Source organism: Mustelus asterias, unplaced genomic scaffold (genome assembly GCF_964213995.1).
Source record: "Mustelus asterias unplaced genomic scaffold, sMusAst1.hap1.1 HAP1_SCAFFOLD_42, whole genome shotgun sequence".
Lineage (NCBI taxonomy): Eukaryota > Metazoa > Chordata > Chondrichthyes > Carcharhiniformes > Triakidae > Mustelus > Mustelus asterias.
This window is the reverse complement of record NW_027590119.1, coordinates 225,908-251,499: the sequence shown is the minus strand read 5'-3', so window position 1 is coordinate 251,499 and position 25,592 is coordinate 225,908. Positions and strand designations below refer to the sequence as shown.

At 47.0% G+C, this 25,592-nt stretch overlaps 5 protein-coding genes and 1 non-coding gene across 6 annotated transcripts in view; 3 read left to right on the top strand and 3 right to left on the bottom strand.

The window, feature by feature from the left end:
• Nucleotides 1-6,957, top strand: part of LOC144482705 (uncharacterized) — a 34,737-nt gene extending 27,780 nt beyond the window's left edge. The window contains exons 5-6 of the mRNA XM_078201547.1: nt 6,249-6,863; nt 6,951-6,957. Coding sequence (XP_078057673.1) covers nt 6,249-6,863; nt 6,951-6,957 — 622 coding nt within the window. The remainder of the gene's footprint in view (nt 1-6,248; nt 6,864-6,950) is intronic.
• LOC144482695 (uncharacterized) lies at nt 321-3,415 on the bottom strand. Its single transcript, XM_078201536.1, has 2 exons — nt 2,128-3,415; nt 321-361 (listed from the first exon to the last, which is right to left on the bottom strand). Exons 1-2 carry the CDS (start codon nt 3,413-3,415, stop codon nt 321-323), a joined length of 1,329 nt encoding a protein of 442 aa, XP_078057662.1.
• Nucleotides 4,481-4,553, bottom strand: trnar-acg (transfer RNA arginine (anticodon ACG)). The gene has a single exon. It is a non-coding gene; the product is annotated as a tRNA-Arg (tRNA).
• A 5,788-nt stretch (nt 6,958-12,745) lies between the features above and the next one.
• LOC144482758 (uncharacterized) overlaps nt 12,746-25,592 on the top strand; it is a 143,781-nt gene continuing 130,934 nt past the window's right edge. Inside the window, exon 1 of the mRNA XM_078201596.1 lies at nt 12,746-12,825. The gene's annotated coding sequence lies outside the window, so the exon portion shown is untranslated. The remainder of the gene's footprint in view (nt 12,826-25,592) is intronic.
• LOC144482704 (uncharacterized) overlaps nt 16,867-25,592 on the bottom strand; it is a 34,750-nt gene continuing 26,024 nt past the window's right edge. Inside the window, exon 7 of the mRNA XM_078201545.1 lies at nt 16,867-19,163. Coding sequence (XP_078057671.1) covers nt 17,106-19,163 — 2,058 coding nt within the window. The 3' untranslated portion in view covers nt 16,867-17,105. The remainder of the gene's footprint in view (nt 19,164-25,592) is intronic.
• Nucleotides 20,656-23,210, top strand: LOC144482756 (uncharacterized). The gene is made up of 2 exons (XM_078201594.1): nt 20,656-21,138; nt 21,575-23,210. Exon 2 carries the CDS (start codon nt 22,256-22,258, stop codon nt 23,147-23,149), a length of 894 nt encoding a protein of 297 aa, XP_078057720.1. The 5' UTR covers nt 20,656-21,138; nt 21,575-22,255; the 3' UTR covers nt 23,150-23,210.

The following is a 25,592-nucleotide window of genomic DNA, read 5'->3' as shown; positions in this document are numbered from 1 at the left end:
TCCCTGGAAGGGTAGGGGGTTTTAATTTCATCCGGCAGTGCGGTCGGTGCAGGCTTGGAGGGCCAAAGGGCCTGTCCCTGTGCTGTAACTTTCTTTGTTCTAAATAAAGTAATATTTAATGAACACATTTGGTTCGTACAATGTGGTTGACTCTCAACTGCCCTCTGAACAAGGGCATCTAGGGATGGGCAATAAATGTTGGCCAGCCAGCGACGCCCATGTCCCACAACTGAATAAGGTTAATACAAGATATACTGGTTCGAAAAGACACTTGCTGCAAGCCAATAACTTTCCTTCTTACACGAACTGAGCAATCAACCTTATTCTTGAGCCAGATGTGACAGAATATAATGTCCTCCAACTGATCAAATTCATAGAAGAAATTCTTAGTTCAGACAATTCCTGCTGGCTATTCAGCTTCCACAAGCATGTAGGTGAATCCAACATTAATTTTAAAAATAAAGCTCCAGTCACATGTTAGAATTTAACATGGCTTCCTTGACCTTGTTGCTGAGAATGTTTGAAGAGGCAGCAGGGGCACAATGGGTCACACGGCCTCCTTTTGTGCTCTCTGCTCCTCATTTGCATTTGAAGTGGTAAATATCTGGGACTACTTCCCACGAGCGGCTGAAGCAGAGATAATGGAATGTTTCCAAAAGGAAATTGGATGGGAACTTCAGGGAAATAAATCCGCAGGGACACGGAGAGAGAACAGGGCAACAGTTTGATCTAAAGAGAGCCAGCATGGACTCAATGGGCTGATTGGCCCCATTCCCAATCCTAATGCCTGTCTGATCTAAAGAGAGAAATTTCAGCTGTTCCAGTCTCTCGAACTCACTGAAGTCCCTCATCCCTGGAGTCATTCTCGTAAATCTCCTCTGCACCCTCTCTAAGGACTTCACATCTTTCCTAAAGTGTAGGGCCCATATACAGGGTTCCATTCTCGAGGAATAGAATTGAACAGGTTCTGTTCAACTTGTTTAGAATCAGGGTTCGGCTACACTGGGAGCACTGTCAACATTTGTGATCTCCATTTAGAAAAAGGAAATAGAGGCACTGGAGAAGCGGCAACAAAGATTCACAAGAATAATCGCAGAACTGAGAGCATTTAACCCTCAGGAAAGGCTGGGGCTGCTTTTCTCTAGAAAAGAGAAGACTGAAGGGTGACCTGATGGAAGTCTTTAAGATTATGAAGGGGTTCAATAATCCAATAGGGATTTCAGTGAGAAACCTCTTTACCCAGCGAGTGGTGAGAATGTGGAACTCACCACCACAGCGAGTGGTTGAGGTGAACAGCATGAATACATTGAAGGGGAAGCTCGATACATACATGAGGGAGAGAGGAATAGAAGGATATGCTGATGGGGGGAGATGAAGAGGGGTGGGTGGAGGCTCATGTGGAGCATAAATACTGACACAGACCAATTGAGCCGACTGGCCCGGCCCTGTGCTGTAGACTCAATGGAACAGAGACAAATGTACATACTGTAGATCTACCTGCAGCGTTAGGAAAAACATTATTTACTCTCCAGGATAAAATAAATGTTCTTCGTCAGTTTGTGTGGGTCATTTCAGTGGAAATGTGCTCTCCCAGGCTCAAAGAGCATCAACCCACTGGAAGCAAAGTCGTGAGACCGGCCAGTCCAGCAGAAAGAAACCCTCCGACCCTCCATTTCACCAACTGTCAGAATGAACATGGTTCAGTCCTGGATGTGATTAACAGCAGCAATAACAGCAGAATCCAACTCCTGTCATCACTTGTGAACTCGTTGGTGTCTCAGCAGGAGGGATGAACTGGTGAATTTCTTCCCACACACAGCAGCTGTGAATGGACTGGTGGATCATCAGTTCCTGAGAGCTTTTGAAACCATTCCCACAGTCAGAGCAGTTAAAGGGTCTCTCCTGGGTGTGAGGGACATTGTGCATCAGCAGCTGGGGTATCGAGTGAATCCTTCCGCACACACAGAGCAGGTGAATGGTCTCTCCCAGTGTGAACCCGCTGGTGTCTCCTCAGTGTGCATGCCCTTCCAAACCTCTTTGTGCAGTGAGAGCAGCTGAACGGTCTCTCCCCAGTGTGAATGCGCTGGTGGTCCATCAGATGCTGAGCAATTTTGAAGCCACTCCCACAGTCAGAGCATTTAAAGGGTCTTTCCTGGGAGTGAGTGACTTTGTGTCTCTGCAGGGTGGATAACCGAGTGAATCTGTCCCCACACTCGGTGCAGGTGAATGGTCTCTCCCCGCTGTGAACTTGCTGGTGAGTCAGCAGGGTGGATGACTGAGTGAATCCCTTCCCACACTCGGTGCAGGTAAATGGTCTCTCCTCGGTGTGAAGACGCTGGTGTGTCAGCAGGGTGAATGACTGACTGAATCCCTTCCCACACACAGAGCAGATGAACGGTCTCTCCCTGGTGTGAACTCGCTGGTGTCTCTGCAGTGTGGATGACCTCTTAAACCTCTTTGTGCAGAGAGAGCAGCTGAACGGTCTGTCCTCAGTGTGAATGCGCTGGTGGGACACCAGTTCCCCAGAAATTTTGAATTCACTCCCACAGTCCGAGCATTTAAAGGGCCTCTCACTGGTGTGAGTGACTTTGTGACTCAGCAGGTTGGGTAAATTAGTGAATCCCTTCCCACACACAGAGCAGGTGAATGGCCTCTCTCCGGTGTGAACTCGCTGGTGTGTCAGCAGGGCGGATAACTGCGTGAATCCCTTCCCACAGTCAGAGCAAGTGAATGGTCTCTCCCCGGAGTGAACTCGCTGGTGGTTCCGCAGGTTTGATGATGATCTAAATCTCTTTGTGCAGTGAGAGCAGCTGAACGGTCTGTCCTCAGTGTGAATGCGCTGGTGGGACATCAGATCCCGAGAACTTTTGAAGCAACTCTCACAGTCAGAGCATTTAAAGGGTCTCTCATTGGTGTGAGTGACTTTGTGCGTCAGCAGGGCGGATGACCGAAAGAATCCCTTCCCACACACATTGCAGGTGAATGGTCTCTCCCCAGTGTGAATTCGTTGGTGTGCCCGCAGTTCGGAGGACCGAGAGAATCCCTTCCCACACATGGAGCAGCTGAACGGTCTCTCCCCGGTGTGAACTCGCTGATGTCTCCGCAGTGTGGATGACCATTTAAATTTCATTGTGCAGTGAGAGCAGCTGAACAGTCTCTCCTCACTGTGAATGCGCTGGTGGGACACCAGTTCTCCAGAGCTTTTGAATCCGCTCCCACAGTCAGAGCATTTAAAGGGTCTCTCATTGGTGTGAGTGAGATTGTGACTCAGCAGGTGGGAGAACTTAATGTATCCCTTCCCACACACTGAGCAAGTGAAGGGTCTCTCCCGAGTGTGACTGCGTTGATGAATTTCCAAATCACAGGGCAACATGAATCCTTGTCCACAATTGTCACATTTCCACAGTTTCTCCATGATGCGGGTGTCCTTGTGGCTCTCCAGGTTTGATGATCAGTTGAATCCTTGTCCACACAGAACACGTGTACGGTCTCTCTTCACTGTAAACGGTGCAATGTTGTTTCAGCCTGTGTAACTGGTTAAAGCTCTTTCCACTATCAGTGGACTGGAACACTCTCACTCGGGTGTGTTCCAGTCACACTGATGTTTAAAATCTCCTTAAGCAAACAGATCAGACAAACATTGCTTTTCTAGATTCAAAGGTCGATGATATTCAGGTCCCAATAAATCGAATGGCTCTGTCAAATCTTGATGTGATGTTTAGTTTGAAATTTCTGTCTGTAAATCCTCACCTCCTGATATCTATGAAAGGAATTTACAACAGACATCATTGTCAGTACAGGATAGAAATTCAGAACAGACAATTCTAGTTTCTATGGAACATTCTTTCCTCTCTCATTCTCCAAAATCTGTCAATCTCCATCCCACACACTCTCCCTCAATTCTCACTGTGCTCTCCTGAGCATACAACCTCCCAAGTCTATTGAAGGTGCTGATTCAGGCTGATTAACGGATCCATGCTGACCACTTTCTATATTGGACACAGAGATCTGAAAATCTACGTGTAACGACCGGCCTACACGCTAGAAATTAAAATCTGTGCCATATGCGGGACCGGATAACTGGATTGGGAGAAAGGGAAGGATGTGGGGAAGAATTTTATTTTGGTGCAGAAAGGTCATTACCTGGAACCCGCTGCCTCAGAGGGTTGTGGAAGTGCAAATGATCCATGATTAATCTTCAAGCTGACAGCCACGTTAAAGTGTTACATTTGGACATCAATGAGCGGACTGATGATGTGTGTAATGCACTGTGTTACCTGGTTACAGATACATGAAGAATGTGAGGAGGATTTTTATTTAGGCAGCGAGTGGTGACCTGGAAGTTAAAAATTCAACAAGTCCCCAATTTCCCCCAGAATGCAAAAGAAACGCAAAAGCGGAGCAAAGAAAGTGTTTTACTCACAGATGTTGGCCTCTTTTAGGTCAAAAGGAGCTCACAAACTATTTTTCAAATTGACATCGAGCCAGCCAGGAGTTGAACCTGGAATCTTCTGATCCGTAGTCAGACGCGTTATCCATTGCGCCACTGACCCACACTCTCACAGATATTAGAGACAGGAGGAAGGTTGAGTCTGTGTCTGAAGCTCAATCTTCATTCAGAGAGAGAGAAGCAGCAGCAGCTTTGCTGGGCAGGAATGGGCAGCTGAACAAGCTCATTGTCCACTTCCGCATTCAGACAATCATAGAATCATAGAATCCCGACAGTGCAGAAGGAGGCCATTTGGCCCATCGAGTCTGCACCGACCACAATCCCACCCAGGCCCTACCCCCACACATTTTACCCACTAATCCCTCTAACCTACACATCTCAGGACTCTATGGGGCAATTTTTAACCTGGCCAATCAACCTAACCCGCACATCTTTGGACTGTGGGAGGAAACCGGAGCACCCGGAGGAAACCCACGCAGACACAAGGAGAATGTGCAAACTCCACACAGACAGTGACCCGAGCCGGGAATCGAACCCAGGACCCTGGAGCTGTGAAGCAGCAGTGCTAACCACTGTGCTACCGTGCCGCCCATACGGGGGAGCTCTGATTGGCTGGAGGACCAGAGTCCTTCCGGTCCTCCAGAGTTCCCATTGGTCAACATCTCAGGGGTGGGCACTCCACCGCACATGCGCAGCTTCCTCTCTCCCTTGGACATGCGCAGCCCCGGGGCATGGGGGAGTGGGCAGATTCAATCTTCCTCCTGTCTCCAACAGTGTTGTGTGTGTGTAGCAGCACTGAATTTGCTGCTGCAAATCATCAACATTTCTTTGCATGTGAAAGCACTGGTTGAAAGAACTGAGCAGTTTTCTCTCCCTTGAGTATTGGTGGTTCAGTGGTAGAATTCTCACCTGCCCCGCGGGAGGCCTGGGTTCGTATTCCTGGCCAATGCAAAGCCTTAAAAGAGGCCAACATCTGTGAGTGAAACACTTTCTTTTCCTCCCCTTTCCATTTCTTTTCTCATTCTGGGGGAAATTGGGAACTTGCAGCAACTGAAGGGAAAGGAAGTGAATCCAGTCGGTATGTTCCACACATTGTTAGCCCAGTAATTTAGACAAATATCTGTCTGGCAGCCTGCAGGGAGATTTTCAGCTCCCTGTGTCCAGGAGAGGAAGCAGTGAGCATGGATCTGTCAATCAGCCTCAATCAGCACCTTCAGGAGAATTGGGAGGGTGAATATTAGATACAGCAGAGTGAGAATGGAGGGAGAGTGTGTGGAATGGAGATTTACAGCTTTTCGGGAATGAGAGAGGAAAGAATGTTCCATAGAAACTAGAATAGTCTGTTCTGAATTTCTATCCTGTGCTGACATTGATGAATTTTCCAAACTCGTTTACAGGATATGAGAAGGTGAGGATTGACAGACAGAGGATTGAAACAAACGTCACATCAGCATCTGACACCCTCACTCAATTCATCGGACCTGAATATTATCGGCCTTTGAATCTGGAAGGAGAAATGTTTCCCTGTTCTGTCTGCGTCAACAGGCCTTTAATATCAATGTGACTGGAAAAGCACCAAGGCACAGATACACCCGAGTGAGAGTGTTCCACTGCACTGAGTGTGGAAAGAGCTTTAACCAGTTACACAGCCTGAAAGTACATCGCAGCATTCACAGCGGGGAGAGACTGTACCCGTGTTCTGTGTGAGATTTAACTGATTGTTTAACCTGGAGAGTCACAAGGACACCCGCACCATGGAGAAACCGTGGAAATGTGGGGACTGTGGGAAGAGATACAGAGCCCCCTGTAAACTGGAAATTCATCGACGCAGTCACACCGGGGAGAGGCCATTCATCTGCTCTGTGTGTGGGAAAGGATTTACGCAGTTATCTAACCTGTCAAAACACAAAGTCACTCACAGCCAGGAGAGACCCTTTAAATGCTCTGACTGTGGGAGTGGTTTCAAAAGCTCTCGGGAACTGATTATCCACCAGCGCATTCACACTGGGGAGAGACCGTTCAGCTGCTCTCACTGCGCAAAGAAATTTAGAGCATCATCCCACCTGCGGATACACCAGCGAGTTCACACTGGGGAGAGACCGTTCACCTGCTCTGTGTGTGGGAAGGGATTCACTCAGTCATCCAGCCTGCAGAACCACAATCTCACTCACACCAATGAGAGACCGTTTAAATGCTCTGACTGTGGGCGTGATTTCAAAAGCTCTCGGGAACTGATGATTCACCAGCGCACTCACACTGGGGAGAGACCGTTCAGCTGCTCTCACTGCTCAAAGAGATTTAGAACATCATCCCACCTGCGGATACACCAGCGAGTTCACACCGGGGAGAGACCATTCACTTGCTGTGTGTGTGGGAAGGGATTCACTCAGTCATCCAGCCTGCGGGCACACCAGCAAGTTCACAAGTGATGACAGGTTGGATTCTGCTGTTATTCCTGCCATTAATCACATCCAGGACTGAACCATGTTTATTCTTATAGTTGGTGAAGTGGAAGGGTAGGAGAGATTCTTTCTGCTGGACTGGCCGATCGCACGACTTTGCTTCCAGTGGGCTAATGCTCTTTGAGCCTGGGAGAGCACATTGCCACTGAAATGATCCACAAAAGCTGATGAAGGACATTTATTTTATCCTGGATAGTAAATAGTGTTTTTCCCCCCACGACAGGTAGATCTGAAATAAATACAGAAAGGACTGGAAAAACGCAGCAGGTCTGGCAGCATCTGTGGAGAGAGAAACAGAGTTAACATTTCACACTACTGGATTGGGAATCAATCTAGTAAATCTCCTCTGAACTGCTTCCATGGTATTTATAAAATGGGGCAGCACGGCAGCACAGTGGTTAGCACTGCTGCATCATAACACCAGGGACCCAGGTTCAATTCCAGCCTGGGTCACTGTCTGTGTGGAGTTTGCACGTTCTCCCCATGTCTGTGTGGGTTTCATCCGGGTGCTCCGGTTTCCTCCCACAGTCCAAAGATGTGTGGGTTAGGTTGATTGGCTATGCTAAATTGACCCTTGTGTCGGGGGGGATTAGCAGGGTAAATGTGTGGGGTTATGGGAATAGGGCCTGGGTGGGATGCTGTTTGGTACAGACTCGATGGGCAGAATGGCCTCTGTCTGTACTGCAGGGATCCTACGATCCTTTGTTTAATTGGAGACAAAGCTGCACCCGGTGTTCAAGATGCAGTCTCAGCAACGCCCTGTATAACTGAAGCAGAACATCTTTACTTCAATGTTCAATTTCTCTCATAATAAAGGATAGCATTCCATTTGTGAGAATGGTGATTTATTTGAACTAAGACTTATGAGGTTCTCTTGTTTACAATAACTCCATGACTGTAAATCACACCAGGTTCCAGTGACTTAACCATGTGGCTCGAAAGAATACTTTAAATGGTGAATTCAGGAAGTTTATTAACCATTAAAAATGTAACAAGTCAGAAAGATAAAAAAGGAAAGTATCGATTAACAGTAAAAGGAGAAAGCTCAGCTTTAACAATTGAATGTATGAACTTATGAAATGTTATGGGGAGAAGCAGGAACTAGGGATGAGGAGCATATCAGCCATGATCGAATGATTCGATGGGCCGAATGGCCTAATTCTGCTCCAAGATCTTATGAACAGATTTCTCTCTATCCTTTTCAGACCAGGACATGAAGTGATGGCTCCGAAAACATGGATAACTTGTAAAATCAACAGCTCCCAACACCTCTCTGTAGGGCACAGTGGTTTGCACTGCTGCCTCACAGCGCCAGGGACCTGGGTTCGACTCCCGGCTTGGGTCACAGTATGCACATTCTCCCCGTGTCTGCGTGGGTTTCCTTCGGGTGCTCCGGTTTCCTCCCACAGTCCGAAAGACATGCTGGTTTTCAGAGTAACTTCAATGCAGTGTTAATGTAAGCCGACTTGTGACACTAATAAATGAAGTTCCTGGGAAAATCCCCCAGTCACCGCACTCTGGCATCTGTTCGGGTACACTGAGGGAGAATTTAGCATGGTCAATGCACCTAACCAGCACATCTTTCGGACTGTGGGAGGAAACCAGAGCACCCGGAAGAAAACCAGGCAGACACAGGAACAACGTGCAAAGTCCACAGAGTCACCCAAGCCGGGAATCAAACCCAGGTCTCTGGCGCTGTGAGGCAGCAGTGCTATCCAGTGTGCCACCGGGCCACCCTAACAAGTCTTGTCATGTTTTTTCTATTCTGTTGGTATCAGAAGGCAATATCTTATAATTCCCGCAGCATTTTAACCATTCTTATGTTTATAATTCTAAAAGTTAAAAACTTTTGTGTTCAAATTTACATTTCCGTCCTAACAACTGTATTAATGAATCATTTATTCTTTAATTGTCTCTCAATTCAGGCTGTCCATTTAACTAATCTCCTGCTTTACAATTGTGGGAACTTCAGTCCACAAATAAGGTAGTCGAATGCATTGTTAAAAGCAGAATGTTCTTTATATAAATAAATAACAAAGTTTAAAAATCATTGGCAAACAAAAGGAAACAGGAGCATTGGAACCAGCCTGGACTTGCAGACTGAAACCCCACCCAAAGCCCGCACGTGCTCAGAAGGGAGAGAGGTTGTGAAGAACACTCTGTAACACTTCTCCTCCCCTTAAATTTCAATCCCCCATCAGGACAGAAATACAACAAAGTAATGTCTTTAACAATACGGAAGTCTGTCAGGAGCTTTGCGGTTGCATTGCGACCTGTACAATACCACTGGTAAATCTTGTAATGGTGTTTCTGGAATGGGAGGTGAAGAGGTAGTTTGAGAATCTGTACATGAACATTCCTCTTCCACTCCCACAGCAGAGTCAACTGGCAAAGCTGGAACCATTTCCTGGTGAACTTCCACAGCAGCATGACCCTCTGCCACGGTCTCAGTAATGGTTGCTGACTCTGAAACTGTTCCTGACTCGGGGTCACACCGCAAGCGAATATGGTCTTGGTGTCTGCGAACAACTCTTCCGTTTTACAGTCTCACCACCCAAGATACTGGACCACTTTGGTTTAAAATTTGATTACTCCCAAAGTTTCTGATGTAAACCTGATCACCCGGTTTGAACTGCCTCTCTTTGGCGCGGTAGTCGTGTCCCTCCTTCTGCTTCTCTTGTCTCCTGCTCACTTTTGCTCTGAGATCTGGGTGAAGCAGGTCCAGATGAGACTTCAACCTTCTACCTAAAAATTCCACAGGAGAGAGTCCGGTTGTGGATTGTGGTGTGATGCGAAACTGGAACAAAAATCTTGAGAGCTTTGTTCTTAAAGTATCGCCTGCCATTCTTTTCAATCCCTCCTTCAGAGTTTGAACAGCTCTTTCTGTGAGACCATTTGTAGCCAGATGAAACGGTGCAGTACGCAGGAATTCCTGAAACACCTCACAGTACACAGGAATTCCTGAAACACCTCACTTGTAAACAGAGTGTCGTTATCTGAAACAAGCCAATCTGGTAACCCAGGGCTTGTGAAAATTTGACAGAGCTTCTCTATTGTCACAGGAGCTGGAATATTACTCTTGATCTGTGCTTCCAACCATTTTGAATGCACATTTACAACGACCAAACACATGTGATTCATGAAAGGCCCCCCAGAGGCCACATTTAGTCTGGACCACAGCCTATCAGGCCACTCCCAAGGATGAAGTGGTAATGTACCCAGTGTGTTGTGCCTGATTCAATCGACAAACAGTTTATTGAGTTATGCCAGCGGGGAGAAGCCACAGGGGCTGACCATGTGCAACTCCACCCAACACAGAATATCATCAATTCTTATCCAGTTACTCAGCCCATCCCGGCTGGACACAATCCAATCAGAATGGTGATAGATTACATACATTATAGGTTCAATAAAATTAGTATCTGGGCATTATGGGGCTTTGTGATCATCTCATGGACAGATGCCCCCATCATGATGCTTTCCAGACCCCCCCTTGGGGGGGTCTTTCTTGGGCTTTCTTTGTACATAGACTCCCTTAGATAGAAATGGGGTGGATTAAAAGTTCTCAAATGGACGTCAGCACTCTTCCTTTGTTTTAATCTAATCACCACATGGTCTGGGAACATTTCTATTTAATACTCTCTCTTTTTAAACTCTTTTCTTTAGTATCCAATTCCAGAATTTTCCTTTTCTTTGTGTTACTTGCGTCAGGAATAAATTTTTGGACCTGACAGGAAGTTTAACCCAAGATCAATCCAACACAGGATTGGTCAGAATCATTTCACATGTGTCAAATTTTAAATAACCATTACAAATTAAAACTCTCATTCTCACATGGGTGAATTGTATCCGGATTAAAATTCCCACATGTTTTGTAAAATATCCTGGAATCCTGTCTCTGGCCAGTAAATATGGCTCCAGGTTCATAACTTCTGAACAAAAAAAGTTTCATTGATCACACTTCCTTTTTTAAAAATCTGTTTGATTTAAATCACAGACAGAAAACCTCAAAGCTTGAAGCGTTCAACCCACAAATATCATCCACACACAAACAGAGAAACTTAACATGTGCTTTACAACAACAATAACCAAAATTAATTACTTAAGCGCTCTTGTGATCCTGTTTTTAAACTTCCAAAAATGCCTTTAATTAAAGATTGAAGATCAGGTTAATCCACCAGAAAGATAAACCTTAACAAATGTAGTCCAAAACAATGATAAAACACATCTACAAACATCCACATAAAACAAACAAAACACACACATTCTCACAGATCGTAAATTTCAAACAATGAATCCTCAGCATTCTCTCTCACAGCTATAGCTCCTTAAAGCGACAGAGCACTACAAGCTCACAACTCCTTGATTAAAATAAGATGCAAAATCCTTTATTATAACTTAACCTTTTTTAAGCCAACTTACAAGGACTGATTTTAGAGGCAACATCTTTGTTGATTTAAAATCCCAAACACGTTACACCCAAACACCGACAAAATCTTTGTTCTTTATCTGGGGATAAAATTCTCAGTTATTCCAAATTCCTCCAGGCTATGGTTAATATTTCCGCATTTAATTTATTCCCAGAAATCCTCAATTTTAATCTAAAATAGACACATGAGTTTTTGGGCAGTCACAGGAATATGGTCAAGATAGTCCAGTCCCACAATGCCTCACATTCAATCTGCAGTCCTTCAATTATAACAGAATATGTGGCTGTATGTAGCTGCCTTGGCCATGGTCAACCCCAACCCCAAGGGTGCCTTCTTGAACTGCTGCAATACCTGAGGTATACGTACACCCACAATGCTGTGAGGAAGGGACTTCCAGCTACATATTCCAGACTTTCACTAGACTGTAGGTGGATATCAGATTGATATATTCCATTATTGGGTCTGTTCTGTGCTGTACTGTTCTATGTTCTATAACATCTTTGTTGATTTAAAATCCCAAACACGTTACACCCAAACACCGGCAAAATCTTTGTTCTTTATCTGGGGATAAAATTCTCAGTTATTCCAAATTCCTCCTGGCTATGCTTAATATTTCCGCATTTAACTTATTCCCAGAAATCCTCAATTATAAACTAAAATAGACACATGAGTTTCCGGGCAGTCACAGGAATGTGGTCAAGATAGTCCAGTCCCACAATGCCTCACATTCAATCTGCAGTCATTCAATTATAACAGAATATGTTGCTGTATATAGCTGCCTTGGCCATGGTGAACCCCAAGGGTGCCTTCTTGAACTGCTGCAATGTTTGAGGTGTACGTACACCCACAGTGCTGTTAGGAAGGGACTTCCAGTTACTGAGAGAGACAAGAGGTGAAATTGCTGGGCCTCTCACAAAAATCTTTGTTTCTTCATTGGACACAGGTGAGGTCCCAGAGGATTGGAGAATAGCAAATGTGGTCCCGTTATTTAAGAAGGGTAGCAAGGATAACCCGGGTAATTATAGGCCAGTGAGCTTGACGTCCGTGGTAGGGAAATTGTTGGCGAAGATTCTTAGAGATAGGATCTGTACACATTTAGAACTGAATAATCTCATTAGCGATAGACAACATGGTTTTGTGCGAGGGAGGTCATGCCTCACAAATTTGGTTGAGTTTTTTGAGGAGGTGACAAAAATGACTGACGAGGGAAGGGCCGTGGATGTCGTCTACATTGATTTTAGTAAAGCATTTGACAAGGTCCCTCATGGCAGGCTGGTGCAAAAGGTTAAATCTCACAGGATCAAAGGTGAGCTAGCTAGATGGGTACAGAACTGGTTTGGCCATAGAAGTCATGATGTGGAGATGCCGGCGTTGGACTGGGGTAAACACAGTAAGAAGTTTAACAACACCAGGTTAAAGTCCAACAGGTTTATTTGGGAGCAAAAGCCACACAAGCTTTCGGAGCTCTTAGCCCCTTCTTCAGGTGAGTGGGAATTCTGTTCACAAACAGAGCATATAAAGACACAGACTCAATTTACATGAATAATGGTTGGAATGCGAATACTTACAACTAATCAAGTCTTTAAGAAACGAAACAATGTGAGTGGAGAGAGCATCAAGACAGGCTAAAAAGATGTGTATTGTCTCCAGACAAGACAGCCAGTGAAACTCTGCAGGTCCACGCAACTGTGGGAGTTACAAATAGTGTGACATGAACCCAATATCCCGGTTGAGGCCGTCCGCGTGTGTGCGGAACTTGGCTATCAGTTTCTGCTCAGCGACTCTGCGCTGTCGTGTGTCGCGAAGGCCGCCTTGGAGAACGCTTACCCGAATATCAGAGGCCGAATGCCCGTGACCGCTGAAGTGCTCCCCAACAGGAAGAGAACAGTCTTGCCTGGTGACTGTCGAGCGGTGTTCATTCATCCGTTGTCGCAGCGTCTGCATAGTTTCCCCAATGTACCATGCCTCGGGACATCCTTTCTTGCATCAGGTTGTAGACGTTGTCTACCTGATACGCTGCAAGAAAGGATGTCCCGAGGCATGGTACATTGGGGAAACTATGCAGATGCTGCGACAACGGATGAATGAACACCGCTCGACAATCACCAGGCAAGACTGTTCTCTTCCTGTTGGGGAGCACTTCAGCGGTCACGGGCATTCGGCCTCTGATATTCGGGTAAGCGTTCTCCAAGGCGGCCTTCGCGACACACAACAGCGCAGAGTCGCTGAGCAGAAACTGATAGCCAAGTTCCGCACACACGAGGACGGCCTCAACCGGGATATTGGGTTCATGTCACACTATTTGTAACTCCCACAGTTGCGTGGACCTGCAGAGTTTCACTGGCTGTCTTGTCTGGAGACAATACACATCTTTTTAGCCTGTCTTGATGCTCTCTCCACTCACATTGTTTCGTTTCTTAAAGACTTGATTAGTTGTAAGTATTCGCATTCCAACCATTATTCAAGTAAATTGAGTCTGTGTCTTTATAAGCTCTGTTTGTGAACAGAATTCCCACTCACCTGAAGAAGGGGCTAAGAGCTCCGAAAGCTTGTGTGGCTTTTTGCTCCCAAATAAACCTGTTGGACTTTAACCTGGTGTTGTTAAACTTCTAACTTGGCCATAGAAGACAGAGGGTAGCAGCGGAGGGGTCTTTTTCTGATTGGAGGTCTGTGACTAGTGGTGTTCCGCAGGGCTCTGTACTGGGACCTCTGCTGTTTGTGATATATATAAATGATTTGGAAGAAGATGTAGCTGGTCTGACTAGTAAGTTTGCGGATGACACAAAGATTGCTGGAGTTGCGGATAGTGATGAACATTGTCAGAGAATACAGCAGGATATAGATAGGCTGGAAAATTGGGCGGAGAAATGGCAGATGGAATTTAATCCAGATAAATGCGAAGTGATGCATTTTGGTAGATCTAATGCAGGGGGGGGAGCTATACAATAAATGGCAGAACCATCAGGAGTATAGACACGCAGAAGGATCTGGATGTGCAAGTCCACAGAACCTTAAAGGTGGCAACACAGGTGGAAAGGGTGGTGAAGAAGGCATATGGCATGCTTGCTTTTATTGGAAGGGGCATAGAGTATAAAAGTTGGCATATGATGTTGCAGTTATATAGAACGTTGGTTCGGCCACATTTGGAATACTGCGTCCAGTTCTGGTCACCACACTACCAGAAGGACGTGGAGGCTTTGGAGAGAGTGCAGAAAAGGTTTACCAGGATGTTGCCTGGTATGGAGGGTATTCGCTATGAGGAGAGATTGAGTAAACTAGGGTTGTTCTCCCTGGAAAAACAGAGGTTGAGGGGCGACCTAATAGAAGTTTATAAAATTATGAAGGGCATAGATAGGGTGAACAGTTGGAAGCTTTTTCCCAGGTCAGAAAGAACAAACACAAGGGGTCACAAGTTCAAGATAAGGGGGACAAGGTTCAATACAGATATGCGGGGGACGTATTTTACACAGAGGGTGGTGGGGGCCTGGAATGCACTACCAAGCAAGGTGGTTGAGGCTGACACGCTAGGATCATTTAAGACTTATCTAGATAACCACATGAACAGACTGGGAATAGAGGGATACAAACGGATGGTCTCGTTAGGAACACATGATCGGTGCAGGCTTGGAGGGCCGAAGGGCCTGTTCCTGTGCTGTATTGTTCTTTGTGCTTTAAAATAGACACATGAGTTTCCGGGCAGTCACAGGAATGTGGTCAAGATAGTCCAGTCCCACAATGCCTCACATTCAATCTGCAGTCCTTCAATTATAACAGAATATGTGGCTGTATGTAGCTGCCTTGGCCATGGTCAACCCCAACCCCAAGGGTGCCTTCATGAACTGCTGCAATGCCTGAGGTGCACGTACATCCACAGTGCTGTTAGGAAGGGACTTCCAGCTACACATTCCAGACTTTCACTGGACTGTTGGTGGATATCAGATTGATATATTCCATTCAACCACACCCAAGGTGAGTTATTCCAATTCCTTTATTGTCCAGGACAATACATTCACAATATCTTTAAAACAGAAATTAAACATTCCCATTTGATTTCAGGTATTAACATATTCTGTTAGTTTGTTCTTTATTGTCAATGTCAGGCTGGGGTTGTTTTCCTTGGAGCAAAGGAGGTTGAGGGGAGATTTGATAGAGGTGGACAAGATTCTGACAGGTTTAGATAAGGTGGACAAAGAAAAGCTGTTCCCATTAGCTGATGGGACAAGGACGAGGGGGGACACAGATTTCTTGTTTTGGGTTAGAGATGCAAGGGAGGGGGAGTGGGGGGCTGGGGGGGGCAGTGGGGTGGGGGGGGAATTGAGGGGGGAGATGTGAGGAAGAATATTCTGATGCAGCGAATGGTAATGACCTGAAACTCGCTGTCTATGAGGGTGGAGGAAGTGGAGACAATAAACAATTAAAAAGGAAATTGGATGGGTATTTGGGGTGTTCCAAACAGAACGAAGAACAAAGAAAATTACAGCACAGAAACAAGCCCTTTGGCCCTCCAAGCCTGTAGCAACCATGCTGCCTGTCTGAACTAAAACCCCTACCCTTCCGGGGACCATATCCCTCTATTCCTATGCTATTCATATATTTGTCAAGACACATCTTAAAAGTCACTATCGTATCTGCTTCCACTACCTCCCCCGGCAACAAGTTCCAGGCACCCACCACCCTCTGTGTAAAAAACCTGCCTTGTACATCTCCTTTAAACCTTGCCCCTCGCACCTGAAACCTATGCCCCTAGTAATTGACTCTTCCACCCTGGGAAAAAGCTTCTGACTATCCACTCTGTCCATGCCCCTCATAATCTTGGAGACTTCTATCAGGTCTCCCCTCAACCTCCGTCGTTCCAGTGAGAACAGACCAAGTTTCTCCAAACTCTCCTCATAGCTAATGCCCTCCACACCAGGCAACATCCTGATAAATATTTTCCGTACCCTCTCCAAAGCCTCCACATTCTTCTGGTAGTGTGGTGACCAGAATTGAACACTAGATTCCAAGTGCGGTCGAACTAAGGTTCTATAAAGCTGCAACATGACTTGCCAATTTTTAAACTCAATGCCCCAGCCAATGAAGGCAAGCATGCCGTATGCCTTCTTGATTATCTTCTCCACCTGCATTGCCACTTTCAATGACCTGTGTACCTGTACACCCAGATCCCTCGGCCTATGAATACTCTTAAGGGTTCTGCCATTTACTGTATATTTCCCATCTGTATTAGACCTTCCAAAATGCATTACCTCACATTTGTCCGGATTAAACTTCATCTGCCAACTCTCCGCCCAAGTCTCCAACTGATCTATATCCTGCTGTATCCTCTGCCAGTCCCCATCGCTATCCGCAATTCCACCAACCTTTGTGTTGTCCACAAACTTACCAATCAAACCAGTTACATTTTCCTCCAAATCATTTATATATATATTACAAACAGCAAAAGTCCCAGCACTGATCCCTGAGGAATGTCACTTGTCACAGCCCTCCATTCAGAAATGTACCTTTGCACTGCCAACCTCTATTTTCTTCTGACTAAACATCTCTAAACTTCCTAACACCCTGTCACTCTGTGATCCTTGTGACATTTGAAACCAGGTATTTGCAAAAAGACTCAAAGAGCATCAGCCCACTGGAGGCTGAGACCAGCCAGTCCAGCACAAAGAAACCCTCTGACCCTCCCCATTGACCAACTGTGAGAATGAACAAAATGCAATCCTGGATGTAATTGAGAGCAGGAACAATAACAGCAGAATCCAACCTCTGGAATCACTCGTGAACTTGCTGGTGCCTCAGCAGCCGGGATGAAACGCTGAAACCCTTCCCACACACAGAGCAGGTGAACGGCCTCTCCCCAGTGTGAACTCGCTCGTGCGTCTGCAGGTTGGATAACTGAGTGAATTCTTGCCCGCACTGAGAGCAGGTGAACGGCCTCTCCCCCGTGTGCACTCGCTGGTGTGTTTGCAGGTTGGATAGCTGAGTGAATCCCTTCCCACACTGAGAGCAGGTGAACGGCCTCTCCCCTGTGTGGACTCGCTGGTGCGCCCGCAGGCTGGATGACTGAGTGAATCCCTGCCCACACTGAGAGCAGGTGAATGGTTTCTCCCCTGTATGAACCCGCTGGTGTGTCCGCAGGTCGGATGACCGAGTGAATCCCTTCCCACACTGAGAGCAGGTGAATGGTCTCTCCCCAGTGTGAACTCGCTGGTGTGTCTGCAGGCTGGATAACCGAGTGAATCCCTTCCCACACTGAGGGCAGGTGAACGGCCTCTCTCCAGTGTGAACTCGCTGGTGTGTCCGCAGGTCGGATGACCGAGTGAATCCCTTCCCACACTGAGAGCAGGTGAACGGCCTTTCCCCAGTGTGAACTCGCTGGTGTGTCTGCAGGCTGGATAACTGAGTGAATCCCTTCCCACACTGAGAGCAGGTGAATGGCCTCTCTCCAGTGTGAACTCGCTGGTGTCTCTGCAGGCTGGATAACTGAATGAATCCCTTCGCACACTGAGAGCAGGTGAATGGTCTCTCTCCAGTGTGAACTCGCTGATGTGTCTGCAAGTGGGATGACAGAGTGAATCCCTTCTCACATTGAGAGCAGGTGAACGGTCTCTCCCCAGTGTGAACTCGCTGATGTCTCTGCAGGTGGGATGACCGAGTGAATCCCTTCCCACACTGAGAGCAGGTGAATGGGGGCTTCTCCCCAGTGTGAACTCGCTGGTGTGCCCGCAGGTCGGATGACCGAGTGAATCCCTTCCCACACTGAGAGCAGGTGAACGGCCTCTCCCCAGTGTGAACTCGCTGGTGTGCCTGCAGGTTGGATAACTGATTGAATCCCTTCCCACACTGTGAGCAGGTGAACGGCCTCTCCCCAGTGTGAATTCGCTGGTGTGTCAGCAGGCTGGATGACCGAGTGAATCCCTCCCCACACTGAGAGCAAGTGAATGGCCTCTCCCCTGTATGAACTCGCTGGTGTGTCCGCAGCTCGGATAACTGAATGAATCCCTTCCCACACTGAGAGCAGGTGAATGGCCTCTCCCCAGTGTGAGCTCGCTGGTGTCTCTGCAGGCTGGATAACTGAGTGAACCTCTTACCACACTGAGAGCAGGTAAATGGCCTCTCTCCAGTGTGAACTCGCTGGTGTCTCTGCAGGTGGGATGACTGAGTGAATCCATCCCCACACTGAGAACAGGTGAACGGCCTCTCCCCAGTGTGAACTCGCTGGTGTATCTGCAGGCTGGATAAATTATTGAATTCCTTCTCACACTGAGAGCAAGTGAACGGCCTCTCTCCAGTGTGAACTCGCTGGTGTCTCTGCAGGTGGGATGACTGAGTGAATCCCTCCCCACATTGAGAACAGGTGAACGGCCTCTCTCCAGTGTGAACTCGCTGGTGTGACTGCAGGTGGGATGACCGAGTGAATCCCTCCCCACACTGAGAGCAGGTGAACGGCCTCTCCCCAGTGTGAACTCGCTGGTGTGACTGCAGGGTGGATAAATAAGTGAATTCCTTCTCACACTGAGAGCAAGTGAACGGCCTCTCTCCAGTGTGAACTCGCTGGTGTCTCTGCAGGCTGGATATCCGAGTGAATCCCTTCCCACACTGAGAGCAGGTGAAGGGCCTTTCCCCAGTGTGAACTCGCTGGTGTCTCTGCAGGTGGGATGACTGAGTGAATCCCTCCCCACACTGAGAGCAGGTGAACGGCCTCTCCCCAGTGTGAACTCGCTGGTGTCTCTGCAGGTTGGATAACTGACTGAATCCCTTCCCACATTGAGAGCAGATGAACGGCCTCTCCCCAGTGTGGCTGCGCCGATGAGCTTCCAGCTCTGATGGGGTTCCGTATCCCTTCCCACAGTCCGCACATTTCTATGGTTTCGCCATGGTGGAGGTGTCCTTACCTCACTCTTGAGTGGACAATTAGTTGAAACTTCGTCCACACACAGAACAAGATTACAGTCTCCACCCGCTGTGAATGGTGTGATATTTATTCAGACTGTGGAACTGGTTAAAGCTCTTTGGAACACACTCACTCAAGTGTGGCAGTGTGTTGATGCTTTTTCACTCACACTGACATTTCAAATCTTTTCAAATCGACAGACTGGACAATCATTTCTCCTTCTGGATTCAAAGTCCGATGATATTGAGGTCCCAAGGAATATGACTCTGTCAGATCGAGACGTGACATTTGAGATTTCGGCCTGTGATTCCTCTTTCAATATCCTGTAAAATGAGTTTCCAAAAGTCATCAGTGTCAGTGCAGGATAGAAATTCAGAACAGACAATTTCTATGGAACATTCTTTCCTCTCTCATTCAGAGGGTGGGCTCTCCCCCGCATATGCACAGCTTCCCCTCTCCCTCCCACATTTTGCAGTCCCCGGCCGGGGGGGGGTAGGGGGAGATCACCGAGCGGCTTCTCGCTCTGGCTGGAGCCGCCAGCCGCTTGCCTGGAAACCTTGGCTCGATGTGGTGTAGGGGGAGGGGGAACAATGGGTGGGGGCGGGGCTCCCGGGTCCGCGCGCCCGGGCCTGCGCATTGGAACCCGGAGACATCACCACGGAGCACAGTGATTCCTATTGGCTGATTCAGGCAGGGCTCTATCGTGGCATCACAATGCGGAAGTTGTCCAATGAGCTTCAGAGTGAAACTTCGCTCTCCGATCACATTCCATTGTGACGTCACACCCTCACCCATTCCATTGTGACGTCACACCCTCACCCATTCCATTGTGACGTCACACCCTCACCCATTCCATTGTGACGTCACACCCTCACCCATTCCATTGTGATGTCACACCCTCACCCATTCCATTGTGACGTCAGGGCTTCCCTCTCCGATCACAATCCCTGCCGGCCTCCCACATGCAGCCTCAATGGCGGCAGTCAGCCCGGGTCTAACACTACAAGCTGCCGCTCCATTTGGTACAAAGGGGGGGGACCCGGAAGTTCATTTCCGGGGTCTGGGTTTGAACAACATGTTTACAAAGCCTCTCCACCCACCCGCCACATTTATCATTCCCCGCACGCCCCCTCTACCTCGTATTGATCTCGCTTCCGAGTCAAAACCGTCCTTCCGACGCCATTACCCGCACTGCGCATGCTTCAGGTCCCGCCTTCATTCACTCTGATTGGTTGGAGGACCAGCCGCTCCCGCTCGGTCCTCCAGCCCCGCCCCTCATTCACTCTGATTGGTTGGAGGACCAGCCGCTCCCGCTCGGTCGGCCAGTCCCGCCCCCTCTTCCTATTGGTCCGGAGCTGCCGTCAATCAGTCCCCGGGCATTGTGATGTGGAGCATGCGCAGTGTCATTGCTGTCCTTGGCGCTTGTTTGTCCCGGAGAAGCGGAGTCAGCGTTAGGCGGTGGCTGGGAGGATTTGGAAACACTTTGTGGATCCGCAAACCCTTCAGAATCATTGTCAGCTCCCTGGTTTGCAGCTGCGGGGCTTCTCCCTCCCTCCCTCCCGGGAACAGGCCCAGGTTAACGGCCCCATCCTGGCTCAGCCACTGGAGGATGGTTCACATCAGAGGATGGGGGAGGGGGACAATAAATAAGAGGTTACACTTTGGCCTCAAATCAATGAGGACTCTGATCTCTGGGAAGGAAGGAAACCCTGGGAGGTGGGCGGGGAGGATTCACAAACACCCGCTGGAGGCCCCAACACCCCCAATAAGAGCCATTGGTTTTATTGTCAGTCTGCAGACAGCAGCTGGAGAACTGAACCCAGTAAGAAGTCTCACAACGCCAGGTTAAAGACCAACAGGTTTATTTGGTAGCAAAAGCCACTCGCTTTCGGATCACTGCTCCTTCATCAGGTGAGTCGGACTTGTGTTCATAAACGGGGCATATATATTGACACAAACTCAATTTACAAGATAATGGTTGGAATGTGAGTCTTTACAGGCAATCAAGTCTTAAAGGTACAGACAATGTGAGTGGAGAGAGGGTTAAGCACAGGTTAAAGAGATGTGTACTGTCTCCAGCCAGGACAGTTAGTGAGATTTCCACATCAAGAACTGAACCCAGACAGAGGAGAGGGAGGAAGAAAACTGGGAGTGGAGGGAAGAAATGGTGGAGATGTTGAGATGGGTTTGGATTTCAGCCCAGGGGAGGAGGGAGAGTGTGTGGGACGGGGATTTATAGATTTGGGGGAACAAGAGAGGAAAATATGTTCCAGAGAAACTATGAATTGTCTGTTCAGAATTTCTATCCTGCACTGACAGTGATGGTATTTGTAAACTGTTTTTGCAGGGTATTATGAAGGAGAATTTACAGATGTGAAACTCAAACCAAACTTCACATCAAGATCTGTTTCAGTGATTTGATTCATCAGAAACTGAATATCGTCAGCCTTTGTCTCCAGAAGGAGAAATGTTCATTCTGTCTGCGGGCAAAGATTTCAAACATCAGTGTGACTGAAAAAGCACCGACACACACACACACACCTGAGAGTTTCCAATGTGCTGAATGTGGAAAGTGGTTTAACAAGTCTGAAAAACAATCACATCATTCTCAGTGAGTAGTGACCCGACACATATTCTGTGTGCACGAGGCTTCAACTCATCATCCAACCTGGAGTCACACGAGGATACCCGCTCCACAGAGAAACCATTGAAATGTGGGGACTGTGGGAGGAGATTCAATTACCCGTCCGAATTGGATATTCATCGTCGCATTCACACTGGAGAGAGGCCGTTCACCTGCTCTGAGTGTGGGAAAGGATTTGCTTACTCATCCAGCCTCTATACACACCGGCGTGTTCACACTGGTGAGAGGCCATTCGCCTGCCTCGAATGTGGGAGGGGATGTCATGCTTTATCAAGCCTCCTGATTCACCGGCAGGTTCACTCCGATCAGAGACTGTTTCAGTGTTCTGATTGTGAGAAAAGCTTTAAAAGCACAAAGGACCTCCTGAGACACCAGCGCACTCACATGGCGGTGAGACCGTTCACCTGCTCAGTGTGTGGGAAGGGATTCACTCAGTCATCCCACCTTCTGACACACCAACTTGTTCACACTGATCGGAGACCATTTCAATGTTCTGACTGTGAGAAGAGATTTAAAAGTAAAAATGATTTACAAGTCCATCAGCGCACTCACACTGGGGAGAAGCCATTCACCTGCTCCGTGTGTGAGAGGAGATTCGGACGTTTATCCCAGCTGCAAACACACCAGCGAGTTCACTCTGATAAGAGACCATTTCAGTGTTCTGCCTGTGAGAAGAGCTTTAAAAGTAAACAGGATTTGGTGACACACCAGCGAGTTCACACTGGGGAGAAACCGTTCACCTGCTCGGTGTGTGGGATGGGATTCACCCATTCATCCCGCCGTCTGAGACACCAGCGAGTTCACACCGGGGAGAAGCCATTCATTTGCTGTGTGTGTGGGAAGGGATTCACTGATTCACCCCACCTCCTGATACACGAGCGAATTCACACTGGGGAGAAACCCTTCACTTGCTCCACATGTGGGAAACGATTCACTCAGCCACCCCAGCTCATTGCACATCAACTGGTCCACACCGATCAGAGACCTTTTAAATGTTCTGAGTGTGAGAAAAGCTTTAAAAGCTCTAAGGACCTGCTGAGACACCAGCAAATTCACACTGGAGAGAGATCATTCACCTGCTCCATGTGTGGGAAAAGGTTCACTCAGTCATCCCACCTGCTGAGACACCAGCAGGTTCACACAGGAGAGAGATCGTTCACCTGCTCCGTATGTGGGAAGAGATTTGCTCGGTCAGCCAATCTGCTGAGACACCAGCAAGTTCACAAGTCACTGCAGGGGTTGGATTCTGCTGTTGCTGCTCACCCCATGCAGGACTGAATCATGTTCATTTATTTATTTATCTATCTATCTATTATTTAAGTAATAAATAAATAATCCCATGCAGGATTGAATCATGTTCATTCTGTTATTAAGGAGCTGGGGTGGGACACAGATAATCTCCGTGCAAAACAACATGGTTTTGTGCAAGGGAAATCATGTTAATTGATGTATTGGCATTCTTTGAGGAAGTGACAAGCAATGTGGATAAAGTGGAACCTGTGGATGTGGTGTATTTAGATTTCCAGAAGGCATTTGACAAGGTGCCACATCAATGTTTACCACACTAAATAAGAATTCGTAGTATAAGGCATATTAGCATCCCATCCACGTTGATTCTTTATATGAGCATGGATAGAGGATTGATCAGCTAATCGGAAACAGAGAGGAGGGAGAAATTAGTCATTTTTGGGATGGCAAAGTGTAGCCTGTGGAGTGCCACAGGGATCAGTGCTGGGCCCTCAACTATTGACAAACTATTTTCATGATGTGGATGACTGACAGGGTCAAAATTTATTGATGACACAAAGTTAGGAAGAAAAGTGAGATGTGAATGACCATAACAAGCCTGCAAAGCAATATAGATAGGGTCAGTGAGTGGGTAAAAAGTTGGCAGCTGGAACAAGATTTTTGAATAATGTGAACTTGTCCACTTTGGCAGGAAGGATGGAAAAGCAGCTGATTATTTAAACAGAGAGAGATTGCAGAACTTTGAGGTACAGAGGGATCTGGGTGTCCTGGTACTGTAATCAGGAAAAGTTAGTGTGTGGACACAGCAAATGATTCGAAAGGTAAATGAATTGTTGTTTATTGTGGGGATGTTTTGCTACATTTGTTCAGGGTATTGGTGAGACCACATCAAGAGCATGGTGTATAGTTTTGGTCTCTTTACGTAAGAGAGGACTTGTGTGAGAAGTAGCTTGGAGAAGGTTTACTTGACTGATTCCTGGGGTGAGGGAGTTATCATATGATGAAAAGTTGGACATGTTCGGCCTGTATCTATTGGGGTTTAGAAGAATGAGAGAGGATCTGATTGAAACATATAAAATTCAGAGGGGACTTGACAGAGTGGATGTTGATTGTAGAGAGAGGAGAACTAGAGGCACAGTTTAAAAATAAGGGGTCTCCCATTTAAGACTGGGATGAGGAGAAACCTTTTCTCTCAGAGGGTTGTTACAGTGTGGAATTCTCTTCCACAGAGGGTGGTGGAGCTGGCTCACTGAATATTCTGAAGTCTGAATTTAATAGATTCTTGATTGACAAGAGAGTCAAAGGGTATGAGGGGTAAGAAGGAAAGTGGAGTTGAAGCTACAATCGGATCAGCCGGGATCCTATTGAATAGTGGAGCAGGCTCGAGGGGCCGAGTGGCCTTCTCCTGCTCCTAATTCACATGTTCACATTGTGATAGTTGGAGTTTGTTTCTGCTGATGTTAATTTCCCATAAAACTGAGCTGCAGCTTAATCTACAGAATAGAATCAAATAAATCTTGATAATCTGATCAGCCAGAGTCTAACTGAATGACAGAGCGGACTCGAAGGGCTGAACAACCTGCTCCAGTTCCTGTGTAGTTTCTCCCCAGGCTTCTCCCACTCTCTAACTCTGCTCCAGTGCTGGTTTCTGATGAAGTCTCTTCTCCCCAGGTCTCCCATCACTTTCCATTCATCAGCTGGTGTCTGAGTCCAAGTTTACCAGGAACAGGAGGAGGTCATTTATCCCCCTCGAGCCTGTTGTGTCATTCACTGAGGTCAGGGCTGATCTGAGAACTAACTCCATTTACCCAGATATTGTTTTAATCCTGACTTCCCCAGTCTGTTACAATGTGATTTAAAAATAACTTTCATTTCCATCAGACCGTTAATGTAGGAGTGTCCCAAAGTGAATCTCAGAAACATCAACTGACAAATCAGACAACTGACACTGAGTCAAAGAAGGGAATGTCAGGAGGGCTGACTAAAGACTTGGTGCAGTGTAAAGGGTTCATGTTAAATTTGTAAATATTCTACACAGTGATGATTGATCAGACGACTCTGAGCCTGTTCTCACTGAACTCAGGACTGATCTGTGACCTAACTCCAATTACCCAGATATTGTTTTAATCCTGACTTCCCCAGTCTGTTACAACGTGATTTAAAAATAACTTTCATTTCCATCAGACCGTTAATGTAGGAGAGTGTCCCAAGGTGAATCTCAGAAACATTAACTGACAAATCAGACAACTGACACGGAGTCAAAGAAAGAAATGTTCGGAAAGTTGACTAAGACTTGTGTAAAAGGTTAATATTAAATTTGTGAATATTGTACACAGTGATGTAAGATTAGATGATAAGTGTATGCTGAGAGATGGTTCTATGTGGAGCCTCATGCTGAGCCTTGAACTGTACATTGTTAGAAGAATGTACAATAAAAGGTTACGTTTACCAACAGCCTTGCCTCCAGAGGTCG

Coding starts and splice junctions, on each gene's coding strand:
- LOC144482695 (XM_078201536.1), bottom strand. CDS start 3,415: ATGGAGAAACTGTGGAAATGTGACAATTGTGGACAAGGATTCATGTTG. Junction 362..2,127: donor ACCCTTTAAATGCTCTGACT/GTGGGAGTGGCT, acceptor GAATTTGATCAG/TTGGAGGACATTATATTCTG.
- LOC144482756 (XM_078201594.1), top strand. CDS start 22,256: ATGGCGGTGAGACCGTTCACCTGCTCAGTGTGTGGGAAGGGATTCACT.